This window comes from Homalodisca vitripennis, chromosome 4 (assembly GCF_021130785.1).
Source record: "Homalodisca vitripennis isolate AUS2020 chromosome 4, UT_GWSS_2.1, whole genome shotgun sequence".
Lineage (NCBI taxonomy): Eukaryota > Metazoa > Arthropoda > Insecta > Hemiptera > Cicadellidae > Homalodisca > Homalodisca vitripennis.
The window spans coordinates 28,388,808-28,407,754 of NC_060210.1; the positions used below are offsets into that span (position 1 = coordinate 28,388,808).

Below are 18,947 nucleotides of genomic sequence, written 5' to 3' on the forward strand. Positions count from 1 at the left end.
AGTAAATAATTAGTGAAAGAAATTATATCATAAACATAGCACACACAACACTGAATTTAATAAACCGTATGAGTTCACTTATTTTGTTTTATCAAGTCAAATTTAATTTACTTTATTAATCGAATGACGTGCGACATATGCAATTATACGTATTTAATCCTTTCGTATCAATATGTATTATTTTTATATGACCGCATTTTTATTAAAACCTAATATTGATATACGAATGTATCTTTTTTCAGTATGTATGGTTTACGACATTACGTCATATTGAGAACTTCAGGTATATAATGTAAGTAGTAATGCGCGTAATACCATCACTCTCTCTTCTAAAACACACATTACAAGTTTACTGGAAAACTTGGGTAAGTTAAGCAGGGTCGTTTCAGCTTATGTCGTCGTTTGTGAAGAAGAATGACACAGTTAAAGGTCAATAGCGAGTATACTATAAAAAGTAAGCCTATTATATGGTATATGAGGTCGTAAGTCATTTCAACCCAAATTTATCACTACAAACGTTACATACACATCACATGGAGGTAAATAAAAACGCGCTACTTCAAATATGTTTCTTTATTCAAATTACAAAAAATACTCTTGACTATTAACACATATATTATGTCACGTTAAAATTGCATACCTACAACATGTCGTACATTATTCAATATGGCATTTTTAATATAAAATTAAAATAGATTCAGTTCAGTGTTAAATAGTAGTTTACTTAGAGAATAGTAAGTCTAATACAACATCGGTAATATTTATATCTTACATATGTTAACCATGTCATTTTATCAATTTTATTTGTTATTCTATACTTTGAATTTCTTAAATGTTCGTACATCTATTTGGCTTGGTTGTTTGTTGTAGAAAACTAGCCGTAATATTACATACATTAACCAAATCTTAACCTTGTACTCAATAAACGTGTGCTTAATCTGTTATGTAATAAACAACTGTTTCAATAATCATATCCAATATCAATAATACTGCTACCTTATATTGTAGTTCAACCCAGAAAATTTGTAGGTACGGAGTTTAGGTCCCGTTCACCTTCCTCTTCGTGGCAAAACATGGACACCAAAACATTTCACATTTAAAACATTACGATCTCCTTACATGTGCAGACAAATTATATATTTCAACTAAAAATGTTTAATTTTAGGTACAAAAGTATTTGGCACAGGATGTCTTGAACCATTCCTTGAACATTGAAATTTAGAAGTTTTAGTCAATGATTTTTACGAAAATTAGCTACCTATTATTTAGTCATTTTCAATAACAGCTTATAATAAAAAGTCATGTTTCTAGTTATATTTATAAAAAAAGAAACCATAGCGATTATAACTCTTAGTTTTATAAATATCTGAGAAGTACGTTCTTCCTTCAGCTCTTCCTCTTGTTAACGTTGGGATTCCTAAAAAAAATAATACAACACTTAACATATAAAATAAATTTTTAATATATTATTGTGTGACTTTATATTATAATGACGTTTATAATTAATGAATATATAAAAACATATAGTTACTAGCATTAAAAATAAGTGACACTTCCTTAAAACAATGCCCTTTTAAATTCTTCAGGAATGAATATGACCACCCTTCATATAGTTAATTTTAATTTAAACATGGCTTTATCTTTCTAAAATTCAAAAGTTTTGGAAATGTATGTAAACGTGCATAGATTAAATAAAAATTTAAAATTAATTTTAAACACTGAAAATCGATATGTTTAGATTGATGATTATATTTTATGTACTGTTTTTGGCTCACTTTAAGGAGTTCCACTGCTCTTGCTCAGCCATGTTGACCGGTACCTCGCACGTGAGGGACGCACGAGCAAGTTCTGAAAATTATACAAAAAATGTTATTCAGAGCTGATAAAAAATGTTTATGTCAATTTGTGAGCGAGAATATCATGTTCAGTAGCAATCTTACGTTATCAGTTCACCATATAATAAAGTATTTCAATTTTGGTTACAATATTTTTAAAATTATTAACACTTTATTAATTAAAAAAGTACATAATTGTGTATTTATGTTTATAAACTATAATAAAACACTAAGAGCTACGAAAGCATAATTTGCAAGTCAATGATCCTGAGTATACTTGTTTTTGTTTTTTTCGTGGAGCTTTTATTGGAGTATTCCTTAAATATATTTAGTTGGATGCACTTCTATTTTTTTGGTGATTAAATAAGAGAGATTTCTGTTGAAATCTTTTCGTCGGGGAAATAAATTATTTAATATTCAAGGAGTACCATAAAAACTACGCTTTATAAAAGAAAGAAATAGTTTTTTGTAACATAAATAATTAAAAACTTATTGTAAGTGGTGAGTAAGCTCTAGTTTAAATTCGTATTAGTGCAGCGTCCGACTCCTGGAATATGGAGTCATGTTCTTCTGAAGAGATATAAAAAGGTCTCGAAACAGGAAGCTCAAAATGAACTCTTTACATCGTTTCGATATCAGATGCACCTAGACTACTATATAGAGTAATCTATGTGAATAGTTATTCCCATTGCCTCATCAAGTGAACAATTAAGTGCACTTCAATGTTTTAGACACTATGTCTAAATACGGTGGTGCATCCAAGTTTCCTATACAAAGGTGGAGCTAACCTATTTTCTACATTGAACTGGAACTAAACTCAACGTTCTCATTGAATAAACCTTTTCCACCATAGATATTTTATGTGTAAGAACTTATTTTTCAATAAATAGAATTACATTAAAATCTCTCAACATTTTGTACCCGTAGGCTTTGTGTGTGAGCAAAGCATGACCCACGGGTCCACCATGGATATGCAAAACAACGTATTGTGATATTTATATCTATGGGGCAAGTTTTATCACTTTTTGCCACACGTCGGTCATTGGGGCGGGATATAGAAGGGATCAAAGGAGTAGATACTTCTCATTCGAAGAACACACCCGCGCAATTGTAACAATGACCTTGCGAAACTGTGATATTGCTGTTGTGTCAGCTTTAAAGTACGCAATGGGATCTATTGTGGTGGTGGGATGGTTATTTTTACTTTCTCAGTAACGTAAATATGAATTTAATATACAAATTGTTAAATATTTTACAAAATAGATATATGTATATTTAACTTAATTTATACCTTTTGAATTATATTTGATTGCACATACAGTGTACGTAACCACAAAATGTAAAAATGCAATACATTAGTTTAAAATAGAACTAATAATTAGGTAGTGCAATCATTACCTAATAAACCGCAACTTAGATAGAGCAACTTAAGTTCTTCGTGATTTTCACATGCGATATAACAATATCCGGCCTACACCGCTAAAACATTAGGCCGGATTTGACAGGTTTTACAAAGATTCTGTAACGACGCTTGTATCGGGCTTTAGGCAATACTGTGTATTGTTGCCAAGTTGTGCCTGGACGCGAGCGATTCTAGACCTTAGCTCGTTTCCCCACTACTGTATATGTACTGTTATAGTTCTAAATAAACATAACCTGTTTCATCGTACAGCTGGACTGACTGCAAGTAGTGGCTAAGGGTAGAGTCCCTGACGTGGGGACACACGACCTGTTGCCACGTGATCAGTTCTGTCACAAGCTTCGCCATCTGCCAAAATCTCTCAAAGTTGATGTGGCCATTGGGTAACCTGAAAACAAGAGTTGTCTTAAGGATAAACCCAATTTTAATTCTACAAATAATAAAAATGCTATAATAATTTATAAAAATAAAATATTGAGATTTTATTTAGTATTTTCTTAGATTATAAGACACTTTATACCACCATATTTATTAATACATAATAAGTGTTTTCTATTATTTATTAATAAATATAATGAATAGATTATAACGATTACTTATACTCTTAGAACGTAAATACAGTGTATTATATCCCTCTACAATATTATTTTATTAAGACATAAATTGCTATAACGTTCTATGATAGTAGATATGATAGGTATGCAGAGAAAGCATTTTGTAACATAATTCAGAGAGAAAAACTTACATAGATTGGTTCATGAATTGAAAATGAAGTGAAACTTTCCTTCTTACTCATTGGTCAGATTATAAACGTATTCTTCTGGTATTCTATTTTATGTTGAAACTCTATCATTTAGCTCAATACATTTGGAAAAAACATAAGAATGTTACTAGACGTGGCTAATGTTTATTCTAAAATGATGATAACCATATAATTTATTTTTTAGACACAATCATGAAAAATACTTACTTCCGAGAACAAGCCTCTTGTAAAACGAAAACGTCTTTCAGAAACAGAGAGAAGAAGGGTATAATGATTCTTGAGTTCTGCTCCGGCGACGAGTTGAAACTCTTTGAGGCTGTCTTGAGTATCAGTCTGTAGTTGGAGAAGTCTCCAGATGCATCCATCTGTTTCTCCAGCATCACGAACTTCTGGCGATCGACCTTCGTCCACTGGACAACAATACTCCAGCCTTATTAAGGTTTTACCTGGAAATAATTCCCTTCAAGGGGATATGTATAGTACTATAACCTATAAATAGCGTACCAAAGATAGCTCCAATAAAATCTAATTACATTGACAAAAGGAAATAATTTTGATAGTTAAATTTTAAAACAGCGAGATTTTATTATTTTACTGACCAAACAAATTACTAGTAAATACATTTCAATCAAAAATTGTAGTACATTGTAGAATTGCATTATCTTGTAAATCTTAAAATAGTAATCCAAGAGGTTCAGTAACATTTTTGCACTCGAGAGTGGACTCTACAACATGTTCATTATTTTAAACGACAATACATTTTTTATAATACAATCTTGGGTAGCTGAGCGTAATCAAACCATACCCAGCAGTTTGTTCAGAAAAGTCAGAAAAGCTTTAGAATGCTGAAAAGCTTTTGTCTCACAGTCTACTATAAGGTGACGGCCTTTTTGGATTTTGATTACATAAATGTAAAATGTCAATATGTAGACTTATTACTTTGCATAATGATTTTTCAAATGAAGCGAACCGTAACCGTAGGTGTTTATGTGTGTTCCTTTTACTCTACATATTTAATGCTAGCATATACCCAATATGTAGCGACATAATCAGTCATGACATCTTCTGGGTTTCCATTTTAAGTTTGTTAATTTTTTTTAAGTTTTTTAATTGTTTTCACAGTCCTTTGTTGATGTTTAATAACAAACTGCTTTGCAATTTCTACTCAGTCATCGCACCGATGCTATTGTCGCTCTGAAACCAATCATTTACATTCTACAAATGTATTATTCTCAACCTTTCTTAGACTCACTTACCTGCTACTGTATTCTTTTAAATAGTAATCCTGCTCAGTAGTATATCCGCAGGTTCATTTATTTCGCACATCAATTCATGCGCTTGGTCGTGCGGTCTATGATGTGAAGCGAATATTCATGAGACTATTTCTGTAAGCCTACAGGGCCGTATCTTGCATGATGGGCTCCGACTTCATCACACTTTACTATGTGATGCAGTCCCTTGTGACACTCCGACGCAAAGTCAGTGTTCACATAAGATAAGTGAACAGCTGGGTGATTAACATTGTGTCCGCACGTGGACATGACTTAACTCGGGTCAACCCATCGGTTAGCTCGATGACTGGGAATCCTTTTGTTTGATGTATGTGTATTGTTACGCATTATTCTAAAAGCGGAATATTTATTTCAGAAAAACTAAACTACGATGGAACTTCAAAATAAATGTTTTATTCTTTAAAACATTGGTCTCTTCTCTCTGTAAACCCGATCCAGATAACTCGAGGATCTGGTTAAATGAGGTCCGGATACACGAGGTAGCTCTGTATTTACAGTGAAAGTAAAACTGGCTCGGATAGAATGAAAATCCAACCGGATGAGGTTTGGAGAGGGCTGCGATCTCTCTACGAAGACGTTGTGGCCTTCGTAATATCAAAAGGCGTAGAAATAACAGCTATTATTACTTTGATAAGAAAGACTCAACAATATCTGCCTCATTATCTCTTCCCTCCTTATTTCCTTTTCTTTCTAGTAACGTTTAGCTCCTCAGTAAACTATTGATCGTGAGCTTGCACACAATAGATTCCTACGAGATCCATAATACTCGAAAATAAACAAACTCAGTCTTAAACGCACTTATTATTTGATTTTGGTTACAATATTAAATCCATATTAAGAATAATCTGAATAAACTAAATTACCGACTAACTAACTGAAATAATTTAAGACATGACAAAGAGTAATAAATTTAGGTGACGAAACTAAACTTATATGAAGTCTTTACCTAGCTATGTCTATAAGACTTTAAAGGGAGATTAGATTATGCTGTGTTGGGTACTCACAGTTCGCTTCAGGCGTGAAACAGCTGAGAGGTTGAGGCCAGATAAGATCGACATGAGAGAGTTGAAGTTGCCGAGGTTGAAGCAGCACTGTGCCGTGTTCAACCAAAGATCCACTATTTTTATCCTTTTGTTTTTCTTGGTTTGCTAAAACAATTCAATATTGTCTTTAAACATTTCCAATATGCCAATGAAGTATTTATTCATATTGTCTGAATTGTGTGTGTGAGAATTATATTGGTACTTCACCGAACTTGACATAGCAAATTAGGATAACTTATATATGCACATTGTACATATTAGTATAAGATATGAGTGATTACTAAGTAATGTTACACTTCACCGTTATATAAAGTCACACTATACAGCTTGAATAACACTAGGCTGAATAAATCTGTGCATACAGATAATTGAACTAATGTTCTTTTCTACTTGCTTTCATCATTATTATGAGTTTCCAACCCCTTTTTGAAGTAAAGTTTTACGTAGCTCGTGTTTAATAGACAAATGTTTTTAATTGATTATTCATTTCAAATAAATTGTTTTAAATCATATATTTTAACCCGTGTAATGTAAATACTGAGTTTAGCCATCAAAGGTGAATCCAAATATTAGTGTTCAAATGTTGTAGGGTTTACTAATTTCAGATCATTGAAGAAATGGGACGGTTTGTTCAAGAATTTTCAGAACTATTAATAAGCGGTGAAAATTATAAATATGTGAAAGGATAACAGATTTCAGGACATTTTTCACCATTTATCATAATTTTTCTAAAATAGATTATTACGTTTTGTACAATTTGTTCTGTTGTCAACCATGGCACGGATGGGCTTATCGCCACATATTCAATTTTTTTAGTGTCTGTTTATGCTTAACTTCATTCCATATGCTTCGGACGCCTGAAGGGCGTTGAAGCATGTAGGGGATTGATAGATTGCAATCCTTAAAACTTAGTGTTCTATTTTTGTAACATGACGCTGGCAAATGTCTGTAAACCTCTCTTTTCCTTTCAAATAATCCAAAGTTAATAATAAACTGCAAAGTACAAATCGTATGGATCAACCAAAATTGTATGTTACCTTGACAATCTCAGTAGCCACTAAGTAAGTCAGTCTGTTAGACCAAGTGACGTAAGCCTCCAGGTTCTTAGGTTGGGCGGCTGGTCGGTTTTCTCGCTGGCTGTCGCTGGAGAAGGCCTGGATGAACTCCTCAGGGCCGATGTATGACAGCCTCTCCAACTCGATTATAGTTAGCTGCTGAGCGAGCACGTCCGATTTTGAGCAGAGGCTCATAAGGTCGATCTGAAATGGGGAGAGTAATCTGGTAAAAGAATTGCAGAATATGTCATAAAGCTGATTTTTAGCCCAAACGTCTGTCCGATCTAGGTGCAAAGGATAGGTTCATTAGTGTCACATATAAAACTAATCACATCCATTTTAAGAATTTTTTCACAGTCCTTTGTTGTTGGTGTGTTGTGTTGTTTGTTTGTTGTACTTGTTGGCGTACTAAAAATTTATATATCTAATTAATTTTTATTTGCATTGTAATAATCGCTTAAATTCGGCTATTATCTGAAAAACTCGTAATTATTATAACACAGATCAGATGCAGTTTTTTTAGTTTCCCTTAATTAATCCCTATGAGTTATTCCATGAACTCATCGTTATATTATTCTAATGCTGTCGATATTAATTAAATTATATCACATTTATACCTACTTATTAATGTAAGTAATTGTTTGGTATCAATTCTGAATGATTAGTCTCTTGAGTCTCTGAAAGAAAGAATCAATCTCTTATTACTTTATGTTCCACTTTCTTATCTCTACCATACAAGAAACTAATACAGGATAATAAAAGTAGGAGAATGTGCAAGCTTTAAATCCGCATGCTACTAGCAGTGGTCTGTAAAAAATTAATGATAACTATTGAGTGAAGTACATGACCATCTCCATTTCCTTCATAAACCATCTTGAAGGCTAATCAAGTCCCATAAACACCCAGTTCCTTAATTTCTCCTGACACCTCCGTAGCTTTATTATATATTTCTTAATATCTCTCCTGTACACTGAATAAGAGCTGATTGGCTACTAGTTTTATTTCGAGTAGTCATACTAACTATAGGTTCACATTATATGGAATACCTTCGAGTTGATGTTTGTTTGCTCCAAATTCAGCCTCTGCAGGAACTCCTCGTACCTCTCCAGCGCCATAAGACGGTCCAGTAGAGTCTGTAGGATGGACGATACCCCCTCAGTGCTGCAGTCTGCACATTTCCGGATAATGTTCCGGACATGCGCCATGACTCGGTCATCCCGAAAGTCGTAAGGGAATGTCTCCATCCACTCCGCCAACAGTTGAACTGTCCGAGAAATCGAGCAATCAAGTTTATCCTGCAACAGATTGTACGTATAGCTTACTGTTATCAAGCTCGTATATCTCCATGATAGATTACCGCCTATTGCAACAAATCGTGCCACTAATGTAAGCTAATTGTTTCATATGCTCTCTGATTATAATTGCCTGACGTCAAAAAAATCCTCCTTTGGTATTTGAAAAATTTCTTTTATGTGATCACAAAAATTCTTACGCGGTCGAGTGACATTGTAATTATGTAATTAATTTTCAAATTAGGTTTTAAAAGCTTAAGTTAGTTTATAGTAATGTATATGTATTGTTTTGTATTTTAACAGAACAATTACAACACTGACTAGATCTTTTGAAATAATCCTAGCATAACTAAATCAATTAGTACAATTTGCAGAACGCTAGATTAATATGTTATAACTTAAACTTTAATAAAAATATCGATCTAAAATCTTAATATCTAAAATATTATCTTTTTTCCCATAATCAAAAAAATCGCTAGTAAGATAAATTTGACATAATAAGAATTAAATTTTAACTTTACGTGTCAAAAAAGTATAGATAATCGAACTTGGGTACTAAGAGGGAGTGCAGGTCGTAGACTCGTTTACAGAACATATCAGGCTATAGCAACCCTCATCAGCACCTCACTGGTACTCCTGATTCACTGCGTTGTAACCATAAAGCCCAAGTCTCCGTGTCTCAAAGTGCCTCATAACTTTTGATGCGAACACAATGAGATCTGAGCTATATGTCAGGTCATTCATCTTATATTCCGGCATACAATGTTGTAAACTATATTTATCATAAAAGATAACATATTTTGGATATTTTCCATCATTAATGTTGCCAAAATATAAGATTATGTTTCGGACATTGCAAGTAATCCTTTTTTCAGACGTAAAAAAGACTTAAAGCATTAAGTTAAGCATTCACATAATTGGAAACTAATCATGCCATGGCAATGAAATCAATAATAACGGAATAAGTAGTATGTCAGGCATATACCTGAGGGTTCGAGGTAATGAGAGCAAGTTTCACGTCACTACACAGAGTAAGCGCACTAAACAGCACATCACACCAGAGACAGTGAAAGACTTATCAAACATACAAGTTCTTATCTTACTTTCATACTGTTCTGTCTAATATTTAATTACAAACCATATTAATATGTTAAAATGTTATGATTGTCAAAAGAACATAATTTAAAAGATAATATGTCGCTTGAGTTTTATGGTCTCACTATTAAACTGTATTTCGCCTATTAAGATTCAACATATTATTGATATAGTAAACCGTCAATTATCCGCGAACTGTAAAAATTATTTTGTGGCATCTACGGTAAAAAATAATATTTAAACCACCATTAGCTCAGCGTGTTAACCAAGGTTGTGTGGCGCTAAGTGACAAAATTTACTTGCATTTTTGTTCGTGGAGTGCTGTCGATGCCGATGGGCGGAGGTGCACAAGAAGATGACCTGACCAAGTAGCTGGTTAGGCCGGATGAACATCCGAGAACTCAGGAGGAAGGCAAACAAGAAGGCACGGTCCGGTCGGTAGTCAGGGGTAGGTACCAGCCTCTGTATCAGTGCCTCCAGGGTCCCCGACACCAGGTTGCTGTCCCGGTATATTAGATCCTGGAACATATCAGTGAACACCACACTGAGTATACACTTCAGCACACTGAAGTATACACAATAGTTGGCTCAGTGAAGTATATATACACTTGGAAGTTAAGCTCCATTAACAGACATTTAGGTGGGGTGTTAAATTCATACTTACTCGCCATTCAGAGCCTAGTTCAAACAATCCCACGATGGTGCGAATTATATTCATCCTGTACACCCTGTAAAAGCAGGTTATCTATCTACTGGTAGCTAATTTAAATTCCTGGTAGAAAATTTTAAATTTCCAAAATGAGTTTTACGGTGCACACAGTTACAATACAAGTGTAAGTTCGAGTAGCAGAGATCTCTTGTCCATCGACGTTATTTCGTAAGGGTTGTTTGTTCTAAAACACTCAACAACGGAGTTCTACGATATTGCCAACAAATATTTTGATATAGAAATATCGTGTCGTCGCGTCGTGTAGATTTATCATATCAAACCTGGCTCAATTCGTGTGACTTGGTAGTGCATGTTTAATGGTTTTGGGAGTCACTATTTTAGCTTCATGGTACATACATAAATCAGAACAATCCACGTAATCTGCAAGCTCTGTACGGTAACATTTACATACCGTCGACAATATTTAAAACATTAAGAACTTACAAAATGCTGTCCATTACTTTCAAAACACTGTCATTCTTTATCAATAATCCGCTTAAAATATAGCGGATTATGTAGTATAATCGCTCTATAGATTGGTTCAAACCTTTATCTTTACCTTTACCGTACTGTCATAAGAACGTACCTCAAACACCACGTAGCCTACACAACGTGTAAATGTACTGTAGAGAAGTTATAGCATGACCGGTGACTTCGAGATGCGCCGTAGGCAAAGACGGAACTAAAGTGGTGGGGGGTGGAGCGGCTCAGTCTGTTGCCGTATTTAGCCTTGTGAACTTCGGTCACCAGTCTTCTATACGTGCCGCCCAAAAAACATTCGTTTGTGCCAATTCACGAGTTGTAATACAATTTGTGAATTAATTGCGTTGTGCTCATTACGTTTTAAGTAAAGAGTTTGTGATGGATCGTAATATAAAAATTAAAATTGGAGGTAGAAAGGTTATACACGGCCAAGCAAGAGAAGTGATTGCAAATGTTTACCATTTTATGAAACGGGAAGCAGAAACCAACACACTTATAAATTTGAAGAAAGTTAAACAGCGTGTCGTAGAGGCAACTGGAATTTAACATAAGGGTCTAGAAATGTTGGCAAACACTACAATATTCGGCTCCCGTCACCACTATGAGCCGGGAGCCGAAAACTGTCAGTAGGGGTAGTAGCACCGTATTCACTCCCCTACTCTAGATTGTGCCCCCACGCGCTCACCTCCTCCACTCCTCACGCGCATCCCACCGGTCATGCTATAACTTCCGTACAATACTTGCTTACCTTTGTTTTCCTCGCTTTGGTAGGACTTTCTTCCATCTCTTCTTCTTGGAGAAGAATTTCTCCGTCTTCATGCAACTCTGATATCTTCTGCAAATAGAAAATTATACAATCCCTCATTATCCTGAACGAAAATAAATCTGTTGTTTATTTGCTACTAAGGGCAAAAATGGTTGACCTGAGTTGTTTCAATTACTGGGTTACGCTTGTATAAAAACAGAATCAATATAAGTATTAGTTAAACAGTGTTATATTAAAATGCGTGTCATTTTCTCGTATTATCAAATTTAAAGTATAATTTACTTAGTCATTAGTAATTGAAATACATGTCACTACTGAAGCTAATACGTGCTTGCAATCACAAATTTATCTTAAGCAGGTTATATATTAAATTTCTTACAAAATTACCCAACTTTACCATTTTAAATACCCATAGTTCTTAGCGGAGTGTCCAAAACCCTTCTTTTTCTGCCTTCAGGGGAGTTAACTTAAAGGCCTTTAAAACTATAATATAATATTAACTTATAGTAAGAAAGCTGTAATTAATAGAGATAGAGTTCCATTTCAGTTAGAAGTGATTTATATTGACTGGACAAATCGTTCGACGGAACTTATAGTGATAAGAAAGGGCCTAATACCGTCTCTTAATTAACAGTGATTTTAAGAGATCTTTTTTATATTTCAAAAATATTTGCCTCAATTCACAGCATAAACGGTATTCGCCCTTCTGAACATCATTAAAACACTTCAGAACTTCACCTCCAAAAGCAATAACCATAAAACTCAAGGGTACTCACCTTTCTCCGGTTGATCCTGGGGAATGTGTTGGCGAATCGGACGCGGTGCTTTGTGGCTGAAGGCACTTTACCGTCACAGCGGTGGCTCCTGTCACAGGGACCCACAGACGCCCTAGTCACGTGGTTTCGTTGTAGAGGTTCATTCTCTCTGGCACAGTTTGGGGTTGGAGAGTCTCTGTTGGAACAGTCCCGCAATTCCCCAGAGACTTCAGATGGTTTGGAGTTGTCCTTCTTGAGTTCCGAGTTGGTGGCGGAACCTGATGTTGAAGGCACCGGCGATGGAGTGGCGAGCCGGCTGCAGTTGGAGCACCGGAGAGCGGTACCGGTGGCGGCGGAGCTGGGAGCCGTACCTGGAGCAGTGGCTCTCCTGGCGCATACAGCCGACGACAGCCGACTGGCGAATAGATACATCGCCATCCGTACATTTAAAGACCTTAAGGGCACCTTATAACATAAAGACTTTTCTTCGCCCTTACATTAGTTGGTGCACTACAACCTCTCTTGATATTTCCGACCTGAGAAACATGAAAAACCAAATAAGGTAACAGTTTCATTTAATGTAGTTAATAAACGATTCTAAATTAATTTACTTTACAAAGCAATGAGCTGACGAGAATCGAAAGTATTAATTAGTGATTTCCATCAATAAACGTTAGTTAAATAGATCTGATATTTTAAACTTGATGTATTTGTCTTGATCAGGCATCGTTGATTAGGACAGCTAAGATATGTATTCAATGCAAAATGTAACTACAAACCACTGAAATTATAAAACTACAGATCGAATATAATTCATATTACACCTGAATGAAATTTACTGGAATTTTTCTGATTTTCAATATTTAAAATGGTTGTAGTCAACTTCAACTATCGAGGAAAGAATTATTAATTTTATTTCATTTTTCCTAGTGTATATTAATTTTTTATTTTCTGGAAACTATAATTAAACCAAACTTTTTACTTTCTGGCTAGGCTAGTAGAAAATAATTAATTTGTTATTTAAATAACGCCCTCAGATGATATCTATTGCTCTGTAGCATTATTTACTGGTTAAAAATGAACAACTTTTCATATGACCAAATATAATAATTAATAAATTGACTTTGCCGATTCAACCTTATAATAATCCATATAAGTGTAAATCATCACTACGTGACGACGCGTTGATGATGATGACTAAACTTAAGCAACAAATTTAAGCAACATAATATGCCATGCCGAGAGATTTTGAGGAGGGGGGGGATTGAATCGGATTTTCCAATATTAAATAGCAACAAAACACAAATTAGGGAACAAAACAGAGACAGAAACTTGTGTAAAAGGGTCCAACACTCATCCCACTGCACAAGTTGGAGACGAGATGGGCTGAATCTGGATAATTGAAGTTACATCGCAAAGTTTAGCCCGTTGTTTGCACAAAGCCCAATATTGTAATTGTGACTGGGCTTGTTTACAATCACTTTAACTATTACAGAAACCCCTTAAGTTATTCTAGAGTTTGATTTCCAGACATTGCCAGAAACTGTGTACACCAACTTACAATTCACTTAAATAAATACAGAAATATGTTTAGAAATTGACAGTAAACCCATAATTTGTGAATTGGATGTCATATTAATCGTTTTTATATAAATAATATACTCCTCTTGCAGTTAGAGGGCGCTACATTGTAGCGATTTCCCATAAATTGTTAGCTCTCAAGTTCGTAGGATTGGGAAACAGAAACAGCTGTTCAGAATCTGATTCAATTAATTCCCCGCCTCTACAACAGCTGTTTTTGTTTCAAACTGGAACCAATTCTCACAAGTGCCGGCATCTTGGAGTCAACCTGTTCTTTTTACTAAGTAAAAAATTAATATAATTAATCATAAGTTAAATTTACGCATTAGAAGTTAAATAAAACACGCATCTTTTCAAGAATTTTCTGAAAAGAAGTACAGTACTATGAATATCATAAATTAATTACACCATATTATCATGGTCTCTACAAAATTAAAGAATTTATAAAATAGATTTCAAACTGTTGTAAAAGAGTTATTTCTAAAACTTATGTTACGTATTGAACTTAAAATTCCCCCTTCCTAAAAAATACAACATTTCAAAATAACCTTTATGAATTTTAAACATAATTATGAAAATTTCTTAGTAATTCATAGTAAAGTACCCAACAAATAAATGTACGAGTTATTAAATAACTACGATTAATGATATTTATTTATATCATTAACGTACATTAAAACATCAGCACTGATAAATCTACAACTAGCTTTTCAAATTATACTCAATAAATACAATATTTACATAATATGGAATAAATCTTCGGTAATTTTCGTTTTCTGAGTAATAAACTTATACTGTGTAGTTTTATAGCGAAATACAGTAATAATTTAATATATTGTTGTCTTTTATCCTCCATAATATAGTTTATAATAACTCTCTTTCCTGGTTGTAATGTTTTTAACCAATGACTTACTAAATTCAACCAACCAATGTCCTTCTGTCATTTATTTAGAACTACCCCCAAACATAAATGCAGATGTTGTAGTACTATCTAATTCACACATCGATTATTCAACTATTTGTCTTAAGAGGTCGTTACTTCTAGATTAACCTTAATAGTTCAAACTCTCAGTTTTAATTGACGGTTGCAATGTACATTGTTGCTTAATTTAAGACTGTTTATATTATTACTTCCTTCATAAGACTGAACTTCAACTGTTGTGCCGTAAAATGTGTAATACTGAAGTGTTGGACACTCAAGAGCACGCCAAATCAGGGTTGACCCACCTAAGGCAATAATCACCCTATAATACCCTACCACCGTGTAGCTGGGTTATGCCATGGGTGAGTTTAATAGGACATAATGGATCGTTAAACGTAATAGGTTCCATAGTCTAATGTCTTTACTGCTATACTTACTAGTGTAATAGTCCTTCTATCTCAAGGGGTAAGGTAGAAATTTAAAATAGTATACAAATAGAAAAATGAAAAGTCTGTTAAAAAAATGTAAACGGTTTTTAAATGTAAACAATCAATTGAACAGTTTTTAAAACAAAAGCGGATTTTCATTGTTTTGGTAATCTAATATAATAGTATAATTGATTGTTTAACTTTAAAAGTTATTGTTTTTCTTTATATATTGCTACTCTGTTGAATATAGATAACTTTTAGAATAGTAAAGGTTTGAGTAAAATACATAAGCACATATCTACGGCTTCGTCCGCAATTTCTAAGCAACATTCCGTCTGTTTAATTGAATACCTCCCACTCAGTAATTATTTTAGACCATTGTAGAGGAACTCCAAAGTTGAAGTCCATAGCACTTATTCAAAGCACTTGTACGATAGGGCTATATGATATTTTTTTTAAATGGAATTAGTCATATATCCTGCAACAGGTACCATATTCCAGTGTTCATGATAAAAAGGGCCATAGGTTAAGTAAAATTGCGATTAATTTTTATCACGCTTTGCACTGACTTCTAGTTCTTATTAATTATATTTCCAACACAACATTGTAGTTTGCTGTTTTCCCCGAGAATATGTATATACTCGTATGTATATATATATATATATATATATATATATATATATATATATATATATTCAATTCGGGTGTATAAAAGCAGAATTGCTCTATTATATCAATTATTAAACTTCTTGATATAAAGTTCCTTTAATATTTCGGCTTTGCCGTTTTCAAAAAGGTATAATCAAAAATAACAACACGCAACAAAATTTACAAAAGTAAATAAATAAAATTTGACATAAATAAATAAACAGGAATTTTTGAACATGTGATTATATATATATATATACATATGTTTTGAATTTAATGGTACTGTACAACATTATTACACAATTATATATAATTTTGTAATTATGTAAAACTACAACTACAGTTTTTGAAATTGTATGGCTATAGATATTCTTGTTGATAATTAAAAACTATTATGAACACTAATATTTCTAACAAATGTTAATAATTGTATTATACCAGTTATCGTCCATATGAAAATATGGTTCATGCCCATGATACAGTAAAGTATGTTCATGAATATTCTTGCTTCCCAATTCATGTTCGCACATCACACTTTTTCCTCGGTTTAGGAATTATATCAGTATTTATATACCTAATCAGTATTGTATACCTCATCAGTGAGAAATGGATGCGATGTCCCCTCGACGATTTTCTGTAATTAAAATTGCGTTAGTGTCTCGAGTACTGCTTTGTGATTCCACTTGCTATAATCGCTGACTCACTGCGCTCGCTTGTTTCTTCAACTCGTAGTCAGGGACCAATCGATTTCTTGAACCATGCCAATCCCTAGTTTTTGTTCCTTAAGGTGCGGTAAATATTACGTCCCACAATTTCTAAGAAAACCAAATTTAATACCTTACATGTACAAATTCCTCATTTAGTTCATTAACTAAAATCAAGAATAAATTAATTTTTTTGTCTTGTTGTCACGATATTGAAATAAGTATTGCTGTTTTTATTATACTTTCACTGCATAAATGAAAACAAATAGAAATCATTTAATCAAACATATGATCGTGCTGTAATAATACATTGTTTACACAAAACAGTTGATTACATTTCAAAGGCTCTTTCAATTATTAATATTTCGTAACTTTAGGAATCAATATGGAATTTTTAAATGCCTTAGAGACCAGTGGGCGTAGCTCGAAAGAATGTTTGAAATAATAATAAGCCTATATTCATCTCAGAAACCCTTAAAAATAATTATATATATTATTATTATTATTATACCATTATTTTTTTATTGTATATAAAATTTCAGTACAATCGGTTGAGCAGAAAGCACTTTCGCATTTACCTGTATAACATTATTAGGATTATAGCTTTAATCACTAATGAGGTACTACATTTATTTCCTGCTACCCAGCGAAGGATAACCAACGTCCGAGGCGTCTACGGCGTCGAATTGTGCGTCTGAGCTATAGATAACGCAGGATCGAATCTGTGATCGTAGTACTTTTTATCAGGACAGTCGAGCGTGTGCAATACCGGTAGGTTGTAACTCATGAGGACGGGTGGATTAAAGAAAAAAAGAAAATTAGGCCTCTCCATAAAAAATTCAAGAAAAATTATTTGCCCTAAAATCACACACAAGTCGTGTTTTCTCTAAACTTACTTAATATTTAACTGGTTAACCTATACTGTGTATATTTACAATCCCAATTCACAACACTCACATGTTTACAAAAACTTTTGGCTTTGTATGATAGGGTTAGCTTGACATTTCGCTGAAACAGTGTTTCGGTATAATTAATTTTAAAGTAGCGCAATCGGTGTTAAATTTGCTTGGTTTTAAAACTTTTGAATTAAAAACCCCGTTTCTCGCAGCTCATTAAGTATCATTTTTTTAGAAATAATCAATATTTTTTGCAATTCCACAAGTACTGTACGCATCTAATCCATAAAGGATTTTTTAGTGTATCTTCTAATCAGGTTTATAGTAAAATAATTGAAGATAAGAGTATATGAAATATTTACATGATGTATATGAAAAATGAATGTGCTGTCATGTCCCTTTAATTTAAAAAATAATACAATTTCCTAAACTAATATTATATTTTTAAAACACATAATATTTATTGTTACAATTAATGTCATAATTCATTAATAAAAATCCTGCTAAATACTTTGTGATTTGGTACTTTACATTGAGGAAACCGAAGTTGAAATTCTGCAACTTAAGTTGTAGTATTTCCATTATTAAAGCCATACACGTAAACCATATCTGCGTATTTTGGCGTAAAAGAAAATACGTGAGAAATTATTTAAAGAAATGTGAAACAAAATTGACAAATTGAATTTTAATTTCATTTAAATTATTGATACTCTCAGTTAATGGTAAATAAAATTGTTAAATGAATTTCTTTCACAGATTAAAATGCAATAACACAAACCACAACTAAAGTAACCAAGCGCCAACGAATAAGTCAGACTGTGTTTAAGCAGCCAACAACAATAAAAATTAAAGTACTACATAAAAAAATTGATAAAATAATAAATAATAAAATTTAATTGAAACTGATCAGCTGTTGTGCTACTGTAACAGCTGTTGTTATACCATTCAGTTCAAAGTGCATTCCCTTCAGTGTTTGTTATTGTTTAATTAAATTAGAATTATTTAATTTAGTATTTTTTGCTGTGGACTTTATTGACTTCGGTTTTCTCAGAATTGAATATTCAGCAATTTTTCAGTAAGTTTTTGTTTGTTAACCAATTTATTTTCCAAACTAAGGAACTTACAGTTCTGGGACGTATTTTATTCAATTCTTCAGGTCAAAATTCATACGAGACGATCAAATATTTGTCTTAATTATCATTATTATAGTGTCAGGCTGGTTTAATTTATTCCTGGGACTGGACATTTGGGCAAAATTTT

General features: G+C 33.2%; 1 protein-coding gene across 1 annotated transcript; it reads right to left on the reverse strand.

Moving 5' to 3' along the window:
- Window positions 1-570: 570 nt before the first annotated feature.
- Window positions 571-13,036, reverse strand: LOC124360974 (ras-GEF domain-containing family member 1B-like). The gene is made up of 10 exons (XM_046815009.1): window positions 12,530-13,036; window positions 11,736-11,822; window positions 10,099-10,314; window positions 8,455-8,703; window positions 7,391-7,612; window positions 6,315-6,458; window positions 4,226-4,428; window positions 3,492-3,643; window positions 1,776-1,848; window positions 571-1,417 (listed from the first exon to the last, which is right to left on the reverse strand). Exons 1-10 carry the CDS (start codon window positions 12,944-12,946, stop codon window positions 1,387-1,389), a joined length of 1,794 nt encoding a protein of 597 aa, XP_046670965.1. The 5' UTR covers window positions 12,947-13,036; the 3' UTR covers window positions 571-1,386.
- Between the last annotated feature and the right edge of the window lie 5,911 nt (window positions 13,037-18,947).

Bases quoted from the DNA above. Each gene is read 5' to 3' on its own strand.
- LOC124360974 (XM_046815009.1), bottom strand. From the start codon at position 12,946: ATGGCGATGTATCTATTCGCCAGTCGGCTGTCGTCGGCTGTATGCGCC. The intron at 7,613-8,454 runs GTATTCCATATA...TCCCCATTTCAG, and splicing joins AAACAAACATCAACTCGAAG to ATCGACCTTATGAGCCTCTG. The intron at 4,429-6,314 runs GTGAGTACCCAA...ATTGTTGTCCAG, and splicing joins TTTCACGCCTGAAGCGAACT to TGGACGAAGGTCGATCGCCA.